Source organism: Phaenicophaeus curvirostris, chromosome 2, assembly GCF_032191515.1.
Source record: "Phaenicophaeus curvirostris isolate KB17595 chromosome 2, BPBGC_Pcur_1.0, whole genome shotgun sequence".
Classification (NCBI taxonomy): domain Eukaryota; kingdom Metazoa; phylum Chordata; class Aves; order Cuculiformes; family Cuculidae; genus Phaenicophaeus; species Phaenicophaeus curvirostris.
The window spans coordinates 93,912,062-93,933,473 of NC_091393.1; the positions used below are offsets into that span (position 1 = coordinate 93,912,062).

Genomic DNA, 21,412 nt, shown 5'->3' on the forward strand with positions numbered 1-21,412 from the left:
GCCATGAGCGGGGGACCCCGGGGCAGAGGCGGCGCCTGGGGACGCGGCTGGCGGGGGTGGCGGGGCAGAGGGCACAAAGCAGAGCCGAGAAGGACGCCTGAAGCGGGTGAGAGCCTGGGTTTGTCCCCGCTTTCTGAGGCTGTTTGCCTCCCAGCGGTCAGGGGAATCGCTGAGTAAAACTTGCAAACTTTTATTAATCACGCAATTTTAATCTCGTTTTGTTCTGTTTTGTTGATTTTTAGTGAGATCTCGGCTAGTTCAGTCAACGTTGGACCAGTTTATTCCCTATAAAGGCTGGAAACTCTATTTCTCTGAAGGTACGTTAGGCCCAATTTCTATATAGCAAGTATTTTTTCCACTATTCTAGAAATGGTTATAATTAAAGGGGGCGAATGCAGCAGAAAGCAGTGGAAATTCATATTTGTTATCTAAAAACGTGAATGCAGTAGGGATTTTCATAATGTATGGGGGCTCCAAACCTTGGAAAGGAATCTTGAATAGTATAAAATATGATCTTTCTTAAGCTCATTCAATTAGCCACATAAAACCTGCAGTCTGTCAAAGACTGGAATATACACACCTCTGTACCTCTCTTGAGCCTACATGCTTGTCCTGTGGCATCTTAGAGGAAGTTCTGCATTATAAGAGATCTTCAAACAGAACATTACTGTAATACTGTAGAGACCTATCGTCTTGGTTCTGGAATGTAGAAAAGTAATGAAAGAGAAATAACATGTTTGTTATTTCATGAAATGAAATTGATTGCTTATGTCAGTTACTAATGCAGTGTGTTTCTAATTAGCTTATGCTGACAAGTCACCTTTTGTCTTGAAGACTCAAGCCTTTGAAAAATTTTTCATGCAACGCATTGAGCTTTATGATAAGGTAAAGGCAAACATGATGCCTCCCTCCCTCCTATTGTTGATACAGTAACATTACAGATTTTATGTATTTTCTCCATCAAAAATAATCTGCATTTTGAATGTGAAATTTTTATGATGTAATTTGTGTTACATTTATAATTTTAAGTGTATTTAATAACTTAAATTGCTACACAGGATGAAATAGAAAGAAAAGGAAGTATTCTTGTGGATTATAAGGAACTCATCCATGATACGGAATTAACTAAATCAATACCAAATATATCTACTGAGTTAAGGGATATGCCTCAGAAAATACTGCACTGTATGGGTCTGGCAATTCATCAGGTAAATATGGCATTCCAGCACATAGAAGCATAATCCTCACAAAGAATCAATGGGATTTAAAGGTAATTACATTATAAAACCCAAATCTCTGGGTTTCTGTCTCACAGAAATATACTGCTTATTTAAAACTCAAACCCTTTCATCTCCACCATTTCCACATGGTTTACAAAATTGTGTTTGGAAAATGCATTGGTCTCGCTGCAGTCTGCTTATTCATCAAAGTAGTTGACTAAAACTAAGTGTAGTTCTAACACTTATTTAACACAGAGTTATAATTCCTGATCTATTAATGTACTGGGAGTTACGTGTGCTGTGTCCCACCTCATGCAGCTGGCAGGTGAATGGTGAGCAAATTCAGGAATTCCTGGCTCCGTCCAATTTGTCCAAGCAGCATTTCACTGCTTGTTGACAGGCAAGTTCTTGAATGTTTATGCTTTTGTCAAAATGCCACACCTTGACTAGCATTAAAGATTACTGGGTACATTATTTTTTTTTTAATTAAAGAAACAAGCACAACAAATGTATTAATTATAAAATTCCCTTTAAAATTAAGCATGAAACTGTTCAGAAGCAGGAAAACACCACTTGACATTCGTTACTGGATAGCAGAGGTCTCTTCAGACTTCAGCAATGGCTCTGATTGTAAGGGGCAGTAATTAAATTTCATAGCAAATTGATTAGTGTTGCATAGATAGTACCTTTGTGTCTGCCTTTCTGTTCTGTCTAGGTATTAACAAAGGATCTTGAAAGGCATGCTGCAGAGCTGCAGATGCAGGAAGGATTACCGCTTGATGGAGAACCTATAATAAACGTGCCTCTCATTCATGCTAGGTAATGGGTGTTGAGTGTTTTGTTTTCAGGGCGATCTATTTGCCTCTTCTCTAGTGGTTGTCAGTAGCTGTGTGTGGTGCTTTAGGCTTACTGGTTTTACTGAGATATTTGACACTGAAGCAATTTTCAGAAGAACGGTCTACATTTTGCTTTTTCTTCACTGTGAAAAAGTCTAGGCTGTCATTGTGAATACAAAAGTGAAACAAAACCTGCATTTAAGCTGAAGAAAAAGCTTATGACAAGAAAAGCTTATAAATGGAAAAGTAACTTATAAGTTGGACAACTATTTTGTGCAGTACATATTGATTAAAACAGGGAAATATATTTTAATTTCTGCTGTTTACTGTAGAAGCTGGGAAGGCATTGTATTCTAGCCTGTTGTTGGCAACAGGCTCATCTTTGTAAAGAAGTAGATTTGGAGGATACAGACAAACTACAGCTGAAAGTAATATTTACTAGTCCTTATGTGGATGTTTTGGTAGTGGTCTGTTGAAGATGTGTTGTTTCATTCTAGCTTAACTCTGTTAAAGGATTACTGGTAGAAAGTGTCAAGAATATCAATTCTAATTAATCAAACTTTAATTTGAAATGAGGAAGCTGAGGTTACACCGACTCTAAACAAGCATGTACTTACAAGAACCATGATTACTGTTATTTAAAAAGTGTGACTTCCTTTGAATTTTTAATGAAACAAGCTCTTAGCTCAGTTTGGGGTTTTTTTGTCAGATGTAATGGCATGTCCGCTTTCAGTAGCCTGAGGTGGGAATATAAGCCCTATTTGAGTTTGAGGTTTGGGTTTGGGTTTGTTTTCCTCCTGGTCCTGGCTTGCTTTGGGAAAGCAGCGTGTAGATTTAATTTTGAGGTTTGTCATACTACAATACATATTTCAAGTTTTGCTTTTTTTAAAACTGCAGCCTTTTAATTACACAGTAAAATGTTAAGGAAAAACTAGTGGCCAAAATAAAGGTATATACGAACTCCTGAATTCTGAGACAGTTATGGACCATTATCCTGTAGAGAAATTTATTCAATAAGTCAATAAATTAGCATGCTCCTGAAATGTTTCTGTAGCATAGGCAGGGTGGAACAGTGAGATGGTGGCGTTCAGGGTCCTAAGCAGAGATAGCAAGGAAAACCCTGGGTTTCTGGAGCCAGGCTCTTCTCATTGACTGTGCTCAGTGACAGGACAAGGGACAGTGGGGTACAAATTAAAATACTTAAAATTCCATGTGAACACTAGAAAATGCTGTTTGACTGTGAGAGAGGTTGTGTAGTTTCCATCTGCAAAACTCAACTGGACATACACCTGCTAGCTGCTCTAGCTGACCCTGCTTGAGCAGGGGGATGGACTAGACAATCTCATGAGGTCCATTCTGCTATAAATAGTTCTGTTCAATGTTTGTTCCGTTGGATTATTTGGCTAGGCATTCTCTGTCATCCTTAGAAGTGCAGCGTGTGGTGCTTGATGACAGGTTCTTATGCCCTTGAAACATGAAAACTCACCCTTTCTTTTGGAGCACAGACATACAGTCTTTGATCCTTTTGTGTCACATGTCTAAACTCTGGTCTTAATCTGACATAATTCAAAGAGAGGGTTATAGATGACTATAAAGTAATTTCTGCTGCATCGCTGATTTCTGTTGTTTATAGAAGGGAGGTGTTACTATATAAACAAAGTGCAGAGCTGTTGAGGTGTATACACCTGGGGAAATGTTAAATGTTATGCTGCTTTCTAGAGCAGGAGTCAAAAACTATGCTATGAGTCCGTAGAAAAAAATCTTGCTAATAATTCCTCTGTATTATTGTTAATAATTTGTGTGTAAATATTTTGTTGCTTTGTGTGTGGGTTTTTGTTTGGTTGGTTTTGGTTTCAATTCTGCAATTGAGTAGGGTAAGCTTTCAAAATGTTAACACTTAGCTTTTGTGTAGGGTGTACAACTACGACCCGCTAACTCAGCTGAAAAATGTCCGGGCCAACTGCTATGGAAAATACATTGCCTTGCGTGGTACTGTTGTGCGTGTCAGTAACATTAAGCCTCTGTGCACTAAACTAGCTTTTGTATGTGGTACGTGTGGAGACGTTCAGAGTGTTCCTCTACCTGATGGAAAATACACTCTTCCAACTAAGGTAAGTTAAAACCATTTAACTTCATACTTTAATCTGCAGTGATATGACAAAAAGCAGCAATACTGAACAAACAAACAAATCTAGTCATTAAGCTAGATTAAACAATGGACACATAAGAAAAAATTAAACTTGCACGCAACTTTGTATTGCAGCTTGTTACTTGAAAAATCCTGCTGAAACAAAAGCAGTTTGTAGAAACTCCCTCAAATCTAGGAAAAAAAAAATCTCTTTTCATTTCTGTTTCACCGCTGTTTTTTAAAAGCCTCCTCCACCTTGCTGCTGTGGCTTTCTATGCTTAGACTGGGTTTTTTTTTGTGGGGTTTCTTTAGAACTTTCTGTTAATTTTCCTGTTTTTTATCTGGGTATAAAAAGTCATTAGATAATGCCCAGTTATTTGATATTACCTGATCTCCTCAGGAACAACCTGAGGTATTAAAAGCAAACCACCAACAAACAAACAAACAAAACTCCCACAAAAAACCACAAAGGGAGTCATGCAATTCAGCTGTATTTGTTCTAACAACGCCTAGACAGGGTTCAGGTGTCTGTGTTTGATAGCTCTTCATTAATTATATATATGCTAATTTGTAGCCCTAATTTAACTAGCTTTTTCTTGGAATGGTGTTAGTGAAACACATGGCTTTTTTGAATTATGATTTTAAAACAGATTGGGAATCAATTACAATTATTATTATTACAGTGCCTTGTTCCTGAGTGCCGTGGCCGATCCTTCACAGCTGACAGAAGCTCTCCTTTAACCACTACAGTGGACTGGCAGTCTATTAAGTAAGCTTGTCTTTCCTTCTGCACAAAATTATAATCCAACAAGGTAGTCAAAAAGTGATGGGATGGCTCATTCCATGTTAGACTGTGTAATTTTAATACTCTTTCTTGGCAAGCACTCTTTGAAGTTTGTATTTCAAAGCCATTGTTTTATCAGAGCGCTGGTATGCTGTGTATATTAAACCTACCCAATATAATAGCTTCTTGGAAATTCCTTCCAACATGACTGAATTCTCTGAGAAATGTTCAGTTTGTGCTCTTTGCAGCTTTTCTTGAGAATTTCTAGTTGCATCTATTATTTAATGATTCTCTTTAATGAGCTGTAAGTCAGCTAGAAGAGCCCTATTAAATTACATTGCTCAAGTGTGCCTGACCTGAATGGACTGAAAGTAAATTTGAGGGTTAAAAATCTGCAAGTTAGGTATGCCTAAAATTTGTGAGACCTTTCCTGTGGGGTCAACAACAACAAGTTACTGTTTCTACAGACATTAACAATGTTGGAGCATAGAAAGGTAGACGGTGGGTCTGGTTTTCATCCTTCCTTTGTGCTGTGATGGTCATATAATTGCCCATAACATATGTTCAGATGAGTTTATTCTGTTGTTCCTTGTCCATCCTGTTAGCTAGCTGCAGTAAAGCTTGGAAAAAAGAGGACTCTGCTTACTTTTTCCCCACTTCTTGCAGTCAGATTCTGTAAGTTCACGTGCTCTGTATCTGAAGTCTTATTGTGCCAAATGACATCTAAATTTTTTTTTATTAACTATCTGTAATAAAAACCTTTTAACAATCATTAAAAAAATAGTGCTGACATTCCTTTAAGCAGCTCTAGAGGGTGCTGTTTATCACAGCTTTTAAAAAGGTTAACTTTGAGTTTCAAGGAAAATTATTGGAGCTCTAAGTGCAGAACCAAAGCTTGTTAGTTGCTAGCCTTTTACAACTATACAAAGAGCGAGCTACTGTTCTTGTTATGGTCTGAGGAGTTTCTTTGGCTTTCCTAGAGTTAAAATGCCAATTAAGCATTCATCAGGGCAATAATGTCTGACCTCCTTAATTTTTGTATATGAGGTCCAGCTTATCACGTACTGTACTTTTGCTGCATGAACAGGCTAATCAGTGCTATATAATCTGAATTTCAACATTGAATATTATTTCTGAAGTTCATAGTTACTGTCTTTCTGGGTCTCATGCATAATATAGACCCATTTATTAAAGTTGGAACTGAAAAATTCTGTTTTTCCACTTTTTCCAAAATTTCTTCAAATTCACCACTGCTGTTTCTAGTGTCTCAGGGCATTTCTGCTGTGTCCATTTTTGATTTGGAAAGGATTGGTTGGAAGCATGCAGCTGCAAATCTTGTATGCCATAATCGAATTGGAGATGTTATGCATGGAATCTATGCTTGCTTTGTGTTCTGCAGGGTGCAGGAGCTTATGTCAGATGATCAGCGAGAGGCAGGCCGAATCCCTCGCACAATTGAATGTGAACTGGTTCAAGATCTTGTGGACAGCTGTGTTCCAGGAGATATGGTCACAATTACAGGCATAGTAAAGGTGTCGAGCACTGAGGAAGGTAAAACATCATCAGAGAACACCTTTTGCTTAGGGTGGGGATTTTTCTAGTGACTACGCAAGAACAACAACAGACATCCCCCTTATTCTGAGCTCTCGAAGTTGCAAATGCATTAAGCATGTATTTCTTCAGAAGTTCCCAATGTTTTATAACAAATAGTTATTCTGAATAAGCCAGAAGCGGTGCTGTCCTAGGGGAGTACTATGTCTAAAGTCCACTGATGGAGGGGGGGCTTTCACAACCCACCCCACTGCTCTGTGCACAACTGCAGTACTGAACCTGCAGCACTGGTCTGACACCCGGTGGTTTCAAAGCAAGGGGGGCAGCCTTGTTTCCTGAAGTCTCTGACAGACTTCTTTTTTTTGCCCCAGCTGAGGCTGTAATAGAATGCATTGCACAGAACTGCAGTACTGCTTTAAGGAGACCACATTCTCTGCTTAATAATCATTGGGGAATATAGAAAATTAATTATTAAGCTACATTTTTGATTCTACTGGACTATGGATATTTTTTTCTTCTAGATACTGAGTGGCAACACTTTATATTCTGTTTATATTTGTATGAATATATTTGACTAGAATAATGTAACAATTTAAAATTCCTGGAAAACTTCATTTATTCTGGGAGAAAATTCTCTCTATATGCATCATTCTAATCTAGCAAAATATTTTATTGTGTACCTAAACGAAGGGAACTTAAAGAACAAATGTTACTAGAAAGTTACTTACTTTGCATTGATTTTTGGAAGTGTAGATGCTCAATTACTTGAATATGAGCATTTTGCACGTGACTGTTCTTAATATTTCTGAATTATCCTATGCTGTTTGTAAGTAACATCAGTACTCAGTTATATGAAAAAATCCTTCATACTTCCTCATTTTTTCAAACAGGAGCTTCTAAAAATAAGAATGACAAGTGTATGTTCTTGTTATACATTGAGGCAAATTCTGTCAGCAACAGTAAAGGACAAAAACCAAAGAATTTTGATGATGAAACTTTTCAGAAATCATTCATGGAGTTTTCGCTTAAAGACCTCTATGCTGTTCAAGAAATACAAGCTGAGGAAAATCTGTTCAGGCTTATCGTGAAGTAAGTTCTGTCAGACCTAGACTGTGTCTAGGATTAGGCTTCTGAATCAGTGCGACCAACTTTAAACAAACATGATAGCTATTATAAAAGCTATGAAATGTCTAAGGCTTGTGCAATAGATACTGCAGAGATTTAATAATCTTCAGTGGGCAAGAGGCTTGGGAGGAAGTAAAAGTGTCACAGTGAGTATGTTAGGATTCTGGGAGGGATACAAGTGTTTCAGTTCAGCCGTGAGACAGAAAGCCACTAGTAGGAAAAAAAAACAATTAATTTTGCTCCTTGCTAGGCAAATTCAACTCATCAGCGCTCTTCTGTTCTTGGCTCTGCTTTTCTACAGCAGAGGAAAGAGGTGCAAGAATTGAGCAGAGAGTGTGAAAGACCCTCATTTCAGACCGAGAAGTACTCTTCTAGCTGGAGTGTCCCTTAAGTTCCAGAGGAGTTAAAGAACATGAAACTAGCATCTTTAAAAGGAGGGTTGCAGGTAGTTACTTGATAGGTGTAGAAATCAGTGGTAAATTGATTCTTCTCTGTGTTTGTGTGAACCCCAATGAAAGGCTTTTCTTATTTCAAGCTTATCCGGTCATCTGAAAATTTCAAGAAATTTGATGCTGCTGATTTAAACTGTTTCTGTTAGAAATTCAGCAACAGCTAACAAAGTGTTTTATATGTTTATAGAGGTATTGTACGACGAGAGAGACAGCACAAGTGATTATTTAATAGTAATAAAAGATTTATATTCCCCTTATGTTAGTGTTCTTTGTTTTTCAGCTCTCTTTGTCCTGCAATCTATGGCCATGAGGTAATTTAACAGCTCTTCTTGCAATGTCAATTTGAAATATTTATGCCACAGGAGGCCCCTAAACTCCTAAAGGATTTATAAAGCTTATCGAGGGCGGGGGGCAAGGACTATAAGAAGGTGACTGTGTCTCTTAGTCACTTTCAGTGACAAGGAAGTGGCAGCCTTGTACCCTTAAGTTCAGCCATCCAGAAGGAAGGGGTTCTTACAGCTGATTTCAGGGAACTGTCAGTGCTGGATTAAATACTTATTAATGTTTGTATGTGCTACTACAGATTGTAAAGGCAGGTTTGGCCTTGGCATTATTTGGAGGATGTCAGAAGTTTGTAGATGACAAGAACAGAATCCCAGTGCGAGGAGATCCACATGTTCTGGTCGTTGGAGATCCAGGATTAGGAAAAAGTCAGATGTTGCAAGTATGGGTTAATTTGTTTCTGTCGTCTGATTGTATTTTTCTCTTATTCCTTGTTACCTTGACTTCTCATAAGCATAGTTGGGTATCTGTGTTAAGACCAAAGTTTTGCTTGAGCCTAACTTGAGCTATCTTTTCATGTAGGATGCTTCAAACATAGGATGGTACCCAAAGAGATCACCTGCTGTGCTCCTTCCAGGGAGTGTTGCAGAACGGAAGGGATCCAGCCTGTTAACCACTTTATAGAGCAGCTATACTTTTAAGTTTAGACTTGTTGTCCTGCTCTCATAGTTTCCTTATTTTCCCTCCAGCCCTTTTCCTTGATGAGAAGTTTCACTCCTTCCTATCTTCCTTTAGCTGACCCATTGTCAAATAAAATCATTATGCTCTTGGAACTAATGTAACTTTAAATACCATGTCACTCACCTTCTGTGCTATTTCTATTCTCTTATGCTATTTCTATTTTGCTAGCACAGATCTTGGCTTTTTGGGAAAAGGACCTGCTGCTGCATTTGGGTTTTAAGCTTGGTGGGTGTTTCTGCATGACTGTGACAAAATCAGTCAGTAGTAGTTTTTTTCATCTGAAACTGAACAGTTTTGAAGTTGCATGTCTTTTCCCGTGATTACTGTGAAGATGGACAGAGCTCGCCTAGAGCTGCAGCATTATATACCTCATTCAAAAAGCCTGAGTCTTTCTAATGTGGACGTGTTATGTTAGGATACGGCTTGCAATAACGTAAGCAATGTGATGGTTTTGTATGCAAGCATCTCAGCAAACAAATTTTAATTTTTTTTTTCACTGAACGTGGACTCCCTCACGTACAGTAGATGATTTGCTTTTTCACTTCGTTACTAAATAATGGAATGCCATTCAAGAAAAGCTAGTAACCTCTTCCTCAGGTTGTCCCTGAGACAAGGCTCCTCTCAGTCATCACTGTCACAGAAAACAAGTCCCAAGGAGAAAACCAAACCTATGTTTGGGTTTTTTTGTTGGTTTGGTTGGGTTTTTTTGATTCGGTAGTCAGTGCCTGTCACATATCTGGTACTGAAAAAATACGCTTTGGGTGTCATCATTAAAATACAATAGAAGCACCAGTAACTGTAAAGATTTACTGGAAAAATCTGGTTATGTTAACTGTATTCTCAGCAAATTTAACTGCAACACTTCTATGTTTTGCCAGTGCACATGAAATTTCTTCAAGCTTACCATGCTTTTCTTTTCTAGTTTGTAGTACAAATTGCAAGCTGCTTTCTGGATAGTAGAAGCATGAAGAAGACTAGGAGTGTCCTTCATCCCCTAGTTGTGGGGAGAACTCTGCGTGCTTCCTTTGAAGCAGCTTATGTTGGTCACTCAGGGAAGGTGTTAGTCTAAATAGCATTTGGGGTCTGAAACTACAGAAACTATATCTGCAGTTCTGTGACGGACAGCATGTCCCCAGACATTTCAATATACTTTGAAATGTAAACATTGTGCCCAAAGTCCTAGTAGCTTCGACACATAAACATGGCTGCATGCAAGTATTGTGACCCAAGTTATTTCTACTATTTTTCTTTCTCTTCTAGGCAGTGTGTAACATTGCTCCTCGAGGTGTGTATGTTTGTGGTAATACTTCCACCAGCTCTGGCCTGACTGTTACGCTGTCTAGAGATGGTGCTTCTGGAGATTTTGCCTTGGAAGCTGGTGCTTTAGTGCTTGGAGATCAAGGTAATACTTGTAATGCTACAGGTTTTGTATGAACAAACGTGGACAAAGTGGTGAGGGGGCTGAGTATAAGGTGAACTACAATGCTTGTGTAATTGTGGACTAAAATTGTAAATTTGAAGTATGATGTTGGCTTTTCATGTTTTACGAAGTTCTGAGTTTCTCCAGTGACTTCTCTGGAGGTGGTTCCTGCTTCCTTAGTGCTTAGGATGTGTAGGAAACTGTTGTTCTGCTGTTCACATACTAGTCTTACTTAATGTGACAAAGAACTAGGATTTCCTTGGTAAGAAATCTCTGAATTAATGGTAACTACTGGATTATTACTGTCTTTTAAAAATAGCCAGCTTATGGGATTTGTTGTTTTTTTTTTGAAAAGCTTGTTTTGTCACCTTAATGTGTAATCGAGGCATGGCTTTCTGCCAGCCAAGTCAACTTTATAGTGGTTCGGCTGCAGCAGCATGAAATGAAAACAAAGCTTGCTGAAATGGAAACTTGTTCTGACATTTTCTGCAGTCCCCAGGACTCTAGGCTGGACTTCTGATGGATTATAACATACAGTCTATTGGACTGTACAGTCAGCACTGAAACATAGCATACATTTGCCCATCTGTTAATCTGTTTTCTAATAAATCTTTGTCTTGTGTTAATTGCTTCCAGGTATTTGTGGAATAGATGAGTTTGATAAGATGGGAAACCAGCATCAGGCTTTGTTGGAAGCCATGGAACAGCAAAGCATCAGCCTTGCCAAGGCTGGCATTGTTTGCAGTTTGCCAGCTCGAACATCCATTGTTGCTGCAGCAAACCCAGTTGGAGGACATTATAACAAAGCCAAAACAGTGTCTGAGAACTTAAAGTGAGCACTTCCTGAAATGCTACTGATATAGTTCACATTCTGGAGCAGATGCTTCTGGCAGTGTTGTAGTTTGTATATCATTGTTTTCAAGTTTCCTGGAGCTTCAATACAAACTTATTTTAACATTTTTGGTGGCTTTTGAGACAGAAATTGCTATTGCTGTTCTACTTTATTCTGAGGGAACAGGACAGGACTTTCTAAATGTATTTGTGGAGCAGAGTTGCTGTGATTTTTCCACTTTTTAACAAACATTGTGGTTTTCTTGTCTTTATTTTAGAATGGGGAGTGCCTTACTGTCCAGATTTGATTTAGTTTTCATTTTACTGGACACCCCAAATGAAGATCATGATCACTTGCTGTCTGAGCATGTGATGGCAATACGAGCTGGAAAGCAGGCAGCGTGCAGCAGCACTGTTGTGACTCGTACCAACACACAGAATCGCTCTGTTCTTGAAGTTGTTTCAGATCGACCACTGCTTGAAAGACTAAAGGTAGGACTTGTCTTGTGACTGTTGCTAACGCCACAGTGTTCCCTGCACTGGGACCTGGCAACTCTGACCTGCTGGATGTCCTCTATCTCCCATTCTTCTCATGATAATTGGCTCTGAATTAAAAGAGGAAGCATTTAAGGCCCCAGCCACCAGGTTCTACCAATTGCCTATTGTAACTAACATTACCCACCCTGCTGGAGCTGCTAAAGATGTGTCTTAAACCATCTTTATCTCCACACAGAAGGAAATCTATTAGCTGAGCTATTTTTATTTTTGGTTGCAGTAGTGAGAAGATACTTTGCATGAGGTGCTCTAAGGCAAATTTGCTGTGTTAGATTTCAATAACGAGCTACAGAACTAGACTAGATATAATAATTTGATATAGCATGATGTGCTGTCAAGTACTGAACTCAACTAAAGAAGCGTGTAAACCAATCCTTGGGCATCTGCAACTCATGATGGATTTGGGGATTATAGGAGGAAGCATATTTCTTATTAAACTTAAGTGACCGTTTTGAGGGCTGATACTGTCAAATGCCAGATCTTGGGAGAAATAGCCCCTACTGGAGCTAAACTCATGCACGTCTGGAAATGGGATGTCAGCAGTGATGGTTTAATCTTCTGTGGACATGTAACAATTGGGAGATTAGATTTTCTCTTCTTTGAGGAAAAATTCTTGACATAGTTAAATCATATTTGGCACTTCTTGTCATTGCAAATGAGCAGCTTTAGCTGCTTTTTCTGAAATGGCTAAATGTGGTTAATTACGTGTCTGAGCATAGTGTATGTACTTTTAAAATACATGGTTTGCATGTGAAGCACTAAAGTCATTACAGTGAAGATTTTACCAGATAAAGTATTGAATATGAAGATTTTGTATTAAAATTTGTATTGTATAGGGTTCTGACAGACAGAAATCTAAGCTCTTTGTAATTGGGTTAGATCTTACCAAGAGAGAACTTTGATGCCATTCCACATCAGCTGCTGAAGAAGTATGTTGGATATGCTCGGCAGTATGTTCACCCAAAGTTATCTCCAGAAGCTGCTCAGGTCCTCCAGGAATTCTACCTCGAGCTTCGGAAACAGAACCAAGGAGCAGACAGCACACCAATCACCACGAGGCAGCTAGAGTCTCTGATTCGACTTACAGAGGTAAATTCAAGATGTAATACTTAAGGGATTGAAAGCAAAGAGATTGTTCCTAAACTGCTACTGATACTCTGTAATTTTTGACAGGTTATTCACAGCTGTGCACTTTTTTTTTTTTGGTGATGTTTAAAAAAAAAAAAAGACAATGCAAGAGACTTACAAATGCTTAAAAGCTACTGATGCTTAAAGCCTTTTAAACAACTCTGAAGGGCTGGAAAGAGAATCTTTCACATTCTTCCAAAAGGAGGAAAAGAAGGTGCAGGCAGGGACAAGCTGCTGCCTGTCTCGAACTTAAAACTGCTACTGTTGTCTCTAACACTATGCCTTAATAAAACATCTGCTGCTTCCCAAGAATACACTGTTAACAAACTCCGAGTTACAGCCTGATAATGTGAGTTCAAAGGAGATGATATTAAAATTCTTTAAAAAAAAAAAAAGAGGAATCTTCCTCTAAATCCTGTAGACTCAGGTTCCATCATTGCTCCTAAAATTTGTGTTTGTAATAGGGCGATTGTAGCTTTCTTCATGTCAGCTATGATATACCTTACGTATAGCTGTGTGTGTTGTTTTGTTTTGTTTTGTTTTAAGGCACGATCAAGGCTGGAATTAAGGGAGAAGTCTACCAAGGAAGATGCAGAGGATGTAGTAGAAATAATGAAATACAGGTAATATGCACTGCTTTAGATGTAGATAAAGCATTACAATGCTTTTCATTCAAAGATTGTTTGGGTTTTTTTAATACAGATACTTAAACATAGTGAAGAAATTATTAAGTTTAGGCCCATGATACCAATATTCAGAGTTGTGTGCTCTTCTTCAAAAGCTAACAGCAGCCCAAATTTGAATACAATTGCTTAGGCCTTTGAGTTGTGTCACTGTAGTGGTTATGTATGTTGGTGCACAGTAACTGGGATATGAAGTGCTGCCAAAGGTTTTTTCTCTTATGTGATTACTCTCTGTTGTTGCAGTTGAACAATTAAAGTTTAAAAGCGGTTTGGACAAATGCTTAGCCTAAGTTCCCTAGATAGTGGCATTTTCACTAGGGAATGGTTTCCTCTGTGGCTTCTTAAAGCTTTCTCAAGCAGTTATGTTTCAGGAAGCAAATTAATACCCTCTCGCTTTTAGCTTCCATTGATCTCTTTTTATATGTTTTTAGCATGTTGGGAACCTACTCAGATGAGTTTGGAAAACTGGACTTTGAACGTTCACAGCATGGGTCTGGGATGAGCAATCGGTCACAGGCAAAAAGATTTGTTTCTGCCCTCAACAGTATTGCAGAGAGAACTTACAACAATCTCTTTGACTTGCAACAGCTTCGACAGATTGCAAAGGAGCTACAAATACGAGTAAGTTTAGAAATCAAGCATTTCTTCAACAACAAACTGCAAGACCAGTCAAAACTATTGATTGCAAAATGGAAATTGGAAAAGGCACATCTGTTGGGCCTCTCTGCAATCAACAGATATAAGCAGTGTTTGCTGCTTTTAGGCTGAACGCTCTGCCTGAATGGCCTCTGTAAGCTTTACTACTCTTACTTGCTGTGTAACAGTTACAACTCCTTGCAGTAGTAAGGGTTGGTTCTATTTCTGAAGCTCATCCTTAACAAGATTCCCTTCGTTTCGTGACAGGCAGTTTTGGTTTCGGTGTACTTTGCTCCTCCTGGCTCCCCAGGGAACATACCTATTTGAATTTCCAAATTTAGACTGTTATGGTATCCAAGATCTGTTTGAGCAGGGCAGTGATGTTTCTGCTTGGCCTCGTCTGGCCCAAATGTGCCTTTTTGGTTCTTATTCCTGCTTCAAGCATCCTAATGTTGTAACTTGATAGGAATGTCAGGTAGGATACATGGCCACAGGTGTGTTTTATCCTGCAATTGATTTGTATTCCGTACTTGGGAGGCACTTAGCCAAACAAAGGTATCAATAGCTAATTCTGCTTTTTGTTTCGTGATAAAAAGCTCAAAATGCAAATTTAAAACTTAGAACTGGATTTCAGCGTAATGAGTGAAGAGTAGTGATAATTTCTTTCTAAGGAACTTACTATGGACTATAAGGTTGTTCTTTCAGTTGCCAGCTTAATTTGGCCTGCTGGGACAAGATGACTTCAGTCGCTGAACTTCAAATGTTGACTGCTTGTAAGACTGGATTTGGTGTGAATCCTGTCTGACAGAACGCATTATTGCCAGCTCTTTTCTCACAAGATCATTCATTCATTCAGTGATTAGTTACTTAATGCTAATTAAATTAATTCTAATTTTCTTTTTATATATAGAATATTTTTTGCTTGTTTGAAGTTCTGTATCTGTAATGAATGCTTGGAAAACCATGGGAGCTGGAGAAATGAGACTTTTCTTTGGTAGATACTTGTGTTTCAGAACTTAGATTTACACATAAGTTACTTTGTATGTTTTCTGCATGCCATAAGGTGTGTAAGCAAAGCAGGAAAGGGTACAACTGACTCTGTCACCTCAGCTGTATGCTAGGGAAGCTAACCTATACTTAGCTCTCTTTATTTCACTATGTTCTTTTAAACTGTTTATTTTGCTTTACCTCAGATAAAATGTCATACTTCCAATTTTTTTTTTTTTCTCTCTCTCTTTTCTTTTCCCAGGTATCTGATTTTGAAAGCTTTATTGGATCCCTAAATGATCAGGGTTATCTTTTGAAAAAAGGTTCAAGAATCTATCAGCTTCAGACTATGTGAGAAGAGCCACTGTGTGAAACTCTCCTGAGAGGTAATCGTTGTATCTGAATGCAGTGATGGATCTGCCACAATGAAGCACGCAGAGCTGCAGCTGCCCTGGCAGCAGGCGCACCACTGGCACTTATTGAGGTGTGAGATCCCATTCAGAAACTGGTGGTGCCCACAGGCATGTGCTGTGAGCTACTTGCTACCGCAGAGCAAACTGACATGTGGCTGCTGGGCTCGTCCCATAGGTCTGCCAGCCCAAGTGGGACTGCGTAAGACTAGCACGTACTTCCTCATCCTTGAGGAGCGGGAAATGTATTTGATATTGATGTTATCACAGTGCCATAACAGATTCTACTTCTAAAAGAGATGTTGGACCCATGAATTTAAAACCAGAAGTCTTTCCTGAGAAGACAGAGTTGCGTTTTCAGCACTACAGTTCATTTGATGAATTTAAAGTATAGAAATGTTTCTGAAAACATGGGAACCTTCATGTTAAGACAACAGGTTTGTAGCTGTGAGAAGTTAACAGCTTATTGAAACTGACTTAATTTTCTGCTTCGCAGCCTTGCATTTATCAGTCCTTATAGATTAGATTTTATTAAAAATGCAAGTCTGATTTAAGAAAATAGCCTTATTACAAATTTAAATATCATAACATAAGAATTGGATTATATTTGTCTTTCATTAAACTTCATATATGAGAAATCTGATTTGTTGAAGAGCTTACACAGTAACAGTAACACTGGTGTGGGTGGTAGTGGCCGTTGCAAGATAACTAACACAAACACGTTGTTGTGTGTGTTTGTGTAACTCTTTTCCTGCCACAGAGGAATGCAAAAGTAAAGTTCTGAATATTTCATAACCTTTATTTTCACAACCCAAACCCACGAGCCACATGCTCGTGTCTGGCCCTGACTGGGGGGAAAGTGGATTCTTTTGTCTGTGTGGCGATCCGGAGGCCAATAAGGTCACTCCCAGGGTGAATATCAAAAGCAGTATTTATTTCTGGCTCTGGCAAGCATAAACACACCAATATACTGGGGTGCACAACAAAGACACAGGGGGTGCAACCACCCAAGGTTACAGAAATGAATCCCCAGAAACAACCCAGGTCCCTCAGATCCGATCCAACACGCACACCATAAGGTAATGAAAGAGAGACAGAGAGAAAGAGAGAGAGAGAGGGGAAGGAACGAAATCACATCGAAGGCAGCAGCAGATCTTGGGAACACGTCACAGCACCAGCTTTTTACAGGCCGCATGGTCCAGGCTGGTCCAATCAAAGTGTGTGAGTGAGAGCGAGACTCCCCCCTGGTTCCTTGGTAGTCCTTTATAAGGCTAGCTCGACCCCCATCAGCCTGTGTCTTTTTGGCGCCCTGGAAGCGAGCAGGTAGGGGGTAGCAGGGGCAGCATCCACGGCTGCATCCCCTCCCCGCACCGAAGCCAGCTCTGGGGCCCAACTTCACCCCAGCGAGGGAGAGCTGTGCCTGCTCCTGCACTGCCCCCCTGAACCTCGGCACCACAGACAAGCTGGTGCCACAAGTGGGTAGTCCTCAGACGAAATGTTTAAGGCAAAGAGATAAACAAGTCTGACTTTACATTTATGAAATCAGAATTATCATCTAGTGCAATAAAATGGCTGAGGAGAAGCTTTCTGTTCAAGTACTAAAACCCAAACAATTTTAAAAAATTCAAGAATGCATTGCTAATACTTCTGTTTCCCCCCCTTTTATTTCTAAGGCATGATATGATACATGCACTGTAAGGTAAGAAAATAAGCCTCAGTATTTCTGCCTTTTTTATTGACATAAGGATCTAATCTACAACATGCTTTCCAGCAATTTTTTTATGAATATACAAGCTTTACAATTTTGAACGAATATCTTAAACTGCCCGATGTTGCCTTGTTCTGGATCTACTTCAAAATACTTAAAATTGAAAACTAGCTTGACAGATTATATGCTTAAGAGAAAACTAAGAAACTGTAGCTCTCCATATAAACTGTTGAAATGGCAAGCAGTCTGCTCTTTCCAGGTTTCTTTGCTTCTTGTGGGAACTGGTTAATGGTTTATTTTACCATATGAACTGTCAATCTCCTTGAGCGTATGTTAGCTGTCACCTGTCCATGAGTGCTGGCATTCGGGCAGCAGGGATACACCTTTGTGCAAATTGGGAGTAAATCCTACACGAGGAGGCAACCGACTGTATGAACTAAAGGAAGCGAGGGTTAGACACAGATTTTTGCCTACAGATTTTTTTCAACAAATTTGCTTGGGTTTACAAAGTTTGCTTGGCCGTTACAAAGTCTGCTTTGTGCTGCTTTTGTGCAACAAAATCAATTTCTTGATCATGTTGTGACATGTGTTGGAAAATGGATTCCATACAACAACTAATGGCGTTCTGCGCAGTGCCTGGACTGAGGTGAAGCATCAGAACACTTTCCCAAACCAAAGCTGCATTGAAAGAAGGTCATGGTCACTGTTCGGTGGTCAGCAAGTTGGATCTCCTGCCACAACTTGAATCCTGGCGAAATCATCACTGCAGGGAAGTATTGCCAGGGAATTGACAAAACGCTCCAAGAATTGCAATGTTCATGTCCAACACTGGCCAAATCAAAAAGGACCAATTCTTCTCCATGACAATGCTTGACCACGCCTCACAGATTCCTGCTTTGGAAACTGTCAGCCTCTGGCCTGGACAGGCGCGCACTCTCCTAGGTGGAAAACTGGTTGGATGGCCGGGCCCAGAGAGTGGTGGGAAATGGTTTTAACTCCAGCTGGAGGCCAGTGACAAGTGGGGTTCCCCAGGGCTCAGTGCTGGGTCCAGCCCTGTTCAATGTCTTTATCAATGACCTGGATGAAGGCATTGAGTGCACTCTTAGCAAGTTTGCGGGTGACACTAAGCTGGGTGGAAGTGTTGATCTGCTGGAGGGTAGGGAGGCTCCGCAAAGGGATCTGAACAGGCTGGACTGCTGGGCAGAGTCCAATGGCATGAGGTTTAACAAGGCCAAGTGCTGGGTCCTGCATTTGGGGCACAACAACCCTGTGCAGTGCTGCAGAGTAGAAGTCTGTCTAGAAAGCTGCCAGGAGAAGAAAGACCTGGGGATGTTGGTTGACAGCGACTGAACATGAGCCAGCAGTGTGCCCAGGTGGCCAAGAAGGCCAATGGCATCTTGGCTTGGATCAGAAACGGTGTGACCAGCAGGTCCAGGGAGGTTATTCTCCCTCTGTGCTCAGCACTGGTGAGACCACTCCTTGAATCCTGTGTTCGGTTCTGGGCCCCTCACCACAAGAACGATGTTGAGGCTCTGGAGCGAGTCCAGAGAAGAGCAACGAAGCTGGTGAGGGGGCTGGAGAACAAGTCTTATGAGGAGCGGCTGAGAGAGCTGGGGTTGTTTAGCCTGGAGAAGAGGAGGCTGAGGGGAGACCTCATTGCTCTCTACAACTACCTGAAAGGAGGTTGTGTAGAGCAGGGGACAGGACAAGAGGGAATGGCCTCAAGCTCTGCCACGGGAGGTTCAGGCTGGACATTAGGAAAAAATTTTTCACAGAAAGGGTCATTGGGCACTGGAACAGGCTGCCCAGGTAGGTGGTTGATTCACCTTCCCTGGAGGTGTTTAAAAGACTGGTAGATGAGGTGCTCAGGTACATGGTTTAGTTATTGATGGGAATAGTTGGACTCAGTGATCCAGTGGGTCCTTTCCAACCTAGTGATTCTATGATTCTTACAAATGACTCTGCAGAAGCTGCACGAACTGAGCTACAAAACCCACCCAGTTTCCTTGCTACACCTTTCTCCCACCGATCACCACATTTTCAAGCATCTCAAAAACTTCCCCCAAGAGAAGGCTTTCCATAACCAAGAAGCAGCAAAAACCACCATCAGTCCCAGGACTTGAGAATTCTGTGCTACCCAAATTGATAGACTTGTTTCTTGTTGGCAAAAATGTGTAGATTCTAATGTTTCTTATTTGAAATAATGAATTTACTCTAGACTGAGTGATGTTGGGGAAAAAAAGCCAAACTAGATGATCAATGCCAATTTGAGTATTAAGCAGGTTACCCTTTATTGTGCAGCACTGGGGGATGATTTCACCTAATGTGTGCAGATCCTGGGTGACATTTGTGCTGCTTATACATACAAATTCACATAGATTCTGGGAAACACATATTGTTTTTCTGAGCTCTCATTAGCACAGTTTATCACCCACTCTTGTATGTGCATCACAGTTTCTCTGTGGTCTTTATTTCATCTTCTTCATCACTGTGTCCTCTCAGTGAATTCAGGTCTATTCTGTGTTTCTGCTGCAGAACTGTCCTTTTTTTTTTCTTTCTTTTAGCCAGCCCTGGTTTGGCGGCCTTGGAGCACCACTCACGGTTGAGTTTCTTTAATGTACACAATACTTGATTTGTTGCTTGTTTCAACTAGTGCATTTTCAACAAGCTAAACTCCTGTTACAATCACAATCTTTCGAACTGCAAGCTGGCCAAGATCTATTGGTTAAGCTAATTAATTCCCTTAACAAGATGACTTATTCCTTCCTTTGCGAGGCACTGCTTTAGAGCTCATGGTTCAAAACGGTAATTAGGTTTTCACACACCCAAGATCCTGCTGAGTGTTGAAAAGCGATGCTGTGAAAAGCCAGACTCAATGATCAATGCTGATTTGTTTATTAAGTAAAGTATTCCTCAATCTGATGCCAAGGATGCAGGGGATAGCTCCACCTAACGTGCAAACCAGACTCAGTAACCAATGCTGATTTGTTTATTAAGTATTCTTCAATCAGATGTCAAGGATGCAGGGGATAGCTCCACCTCACGTGCGTGTCACTTCCAGTACAATTCACAAAGGCTATACAGAGTCACAGCATACATATTCATTATTTCTCCTGGAGTAAGTGTCTGTTAAAACCAGTTCTTGGGATTTATTTATATAAGTTTCCTCCCTTTGTTGCACACGCTGTGCTCTCCAGGGGCTGCTTGGCGGGGGTGATGGTCTCTGGATAGAATCATAGAATAACCAGGTTGGAAGAGACCCACCGGATCATCGAGTCCAACCATTCCTATCAAACACTAAACCATGCCCCTCAGCACCTCGTCCACCCGTGCCTTAAACACCTCCAGGGAAGGTGACTCAGCCACCTCCCTGGGCAGCCTGTGCCAGTGCCCAATGACCCTTTCTGTGAAAAATTTTTCCTAATGTCCAGCCTAAAAAGGAAAGCCTGAAAGGAGGTTGTAGAGAGGAGGGTGCTGGCCTCTTCTCCCAAGTGACAGGGGACAGGACAAGAGGAAATGGCCTCAAGCTCCGCCAGGGGAGATTTAGGCTGGACATTAGGAAAAAATTCTTCACAGAAAGGGTCATTGGGCACTGGAACAGGCTGCCCAGGGAGGTGGTTGAGTCACCTTCCCTGGAGGTGTTCAAGGCATGGGTGGACGAGGTGCTAAGAGGAATGGTTTAGTGTTTGATAGGAATGGTTGGACTCGATGATCCGGTGGGTCTCTTCCAACCTGGTTATTCTATGATTCTATGATTCTAAATCTCCCCTGGCAGAGGCCGTAGGTCTCCCTCACAGTTGAATTTTTCAACTCCCCCTTCTAGTGCGCGCTCTTAAGACTCCTTGGGCTCCTCTTCAAGGTTGCAAATGACAACGTCTCCCAAGAGGAACGATTTGTGCTAAACTGCGGCCTCGTCTCGCTGCACACGATTGATG

General features: G+C 40.4%; 1 protein-coding gene across 1 annotated transcript; it reads left to right on the forward strand.

Moving 5' to 3' along the window:
* Positions 1-3: 3 nt before the first annotated feature.
* Positions 4-16,362, forward strand: MCM8 (minichromosome maintenance 8 homologous recombination repair factor). Its single transcript, XM_069851027.1, has 18 exons — positions 4-106; positions 243-317; positions 803-885; positions 1,059-1,208; positions 1,936-2,039; positions 3,969-4,167; positions 4,868-4,953; positions 6,368-6,519; positions 7,410-7,608; positions 8,377-8,407; positions 8,680-8,820; positions 10,380-10,521; positions 11,176-11,371; positions 11,649-11,862; positions 12,805-13,014; positions 13,600-13,676; positions 14,168-14,357; positions 15,622-16,362. Exons 1-18 carry the CDS (start codon positions 4-6, stop codon positions 15,712-15,714), a joined length of 2,445 nt encoding a protein of 814 aa, XP_069707128.1. The 3' UTR covers positions 15,715-16,362.
* Positions 16,363-21,412: the final 5,050 nt, after the last annotated feature.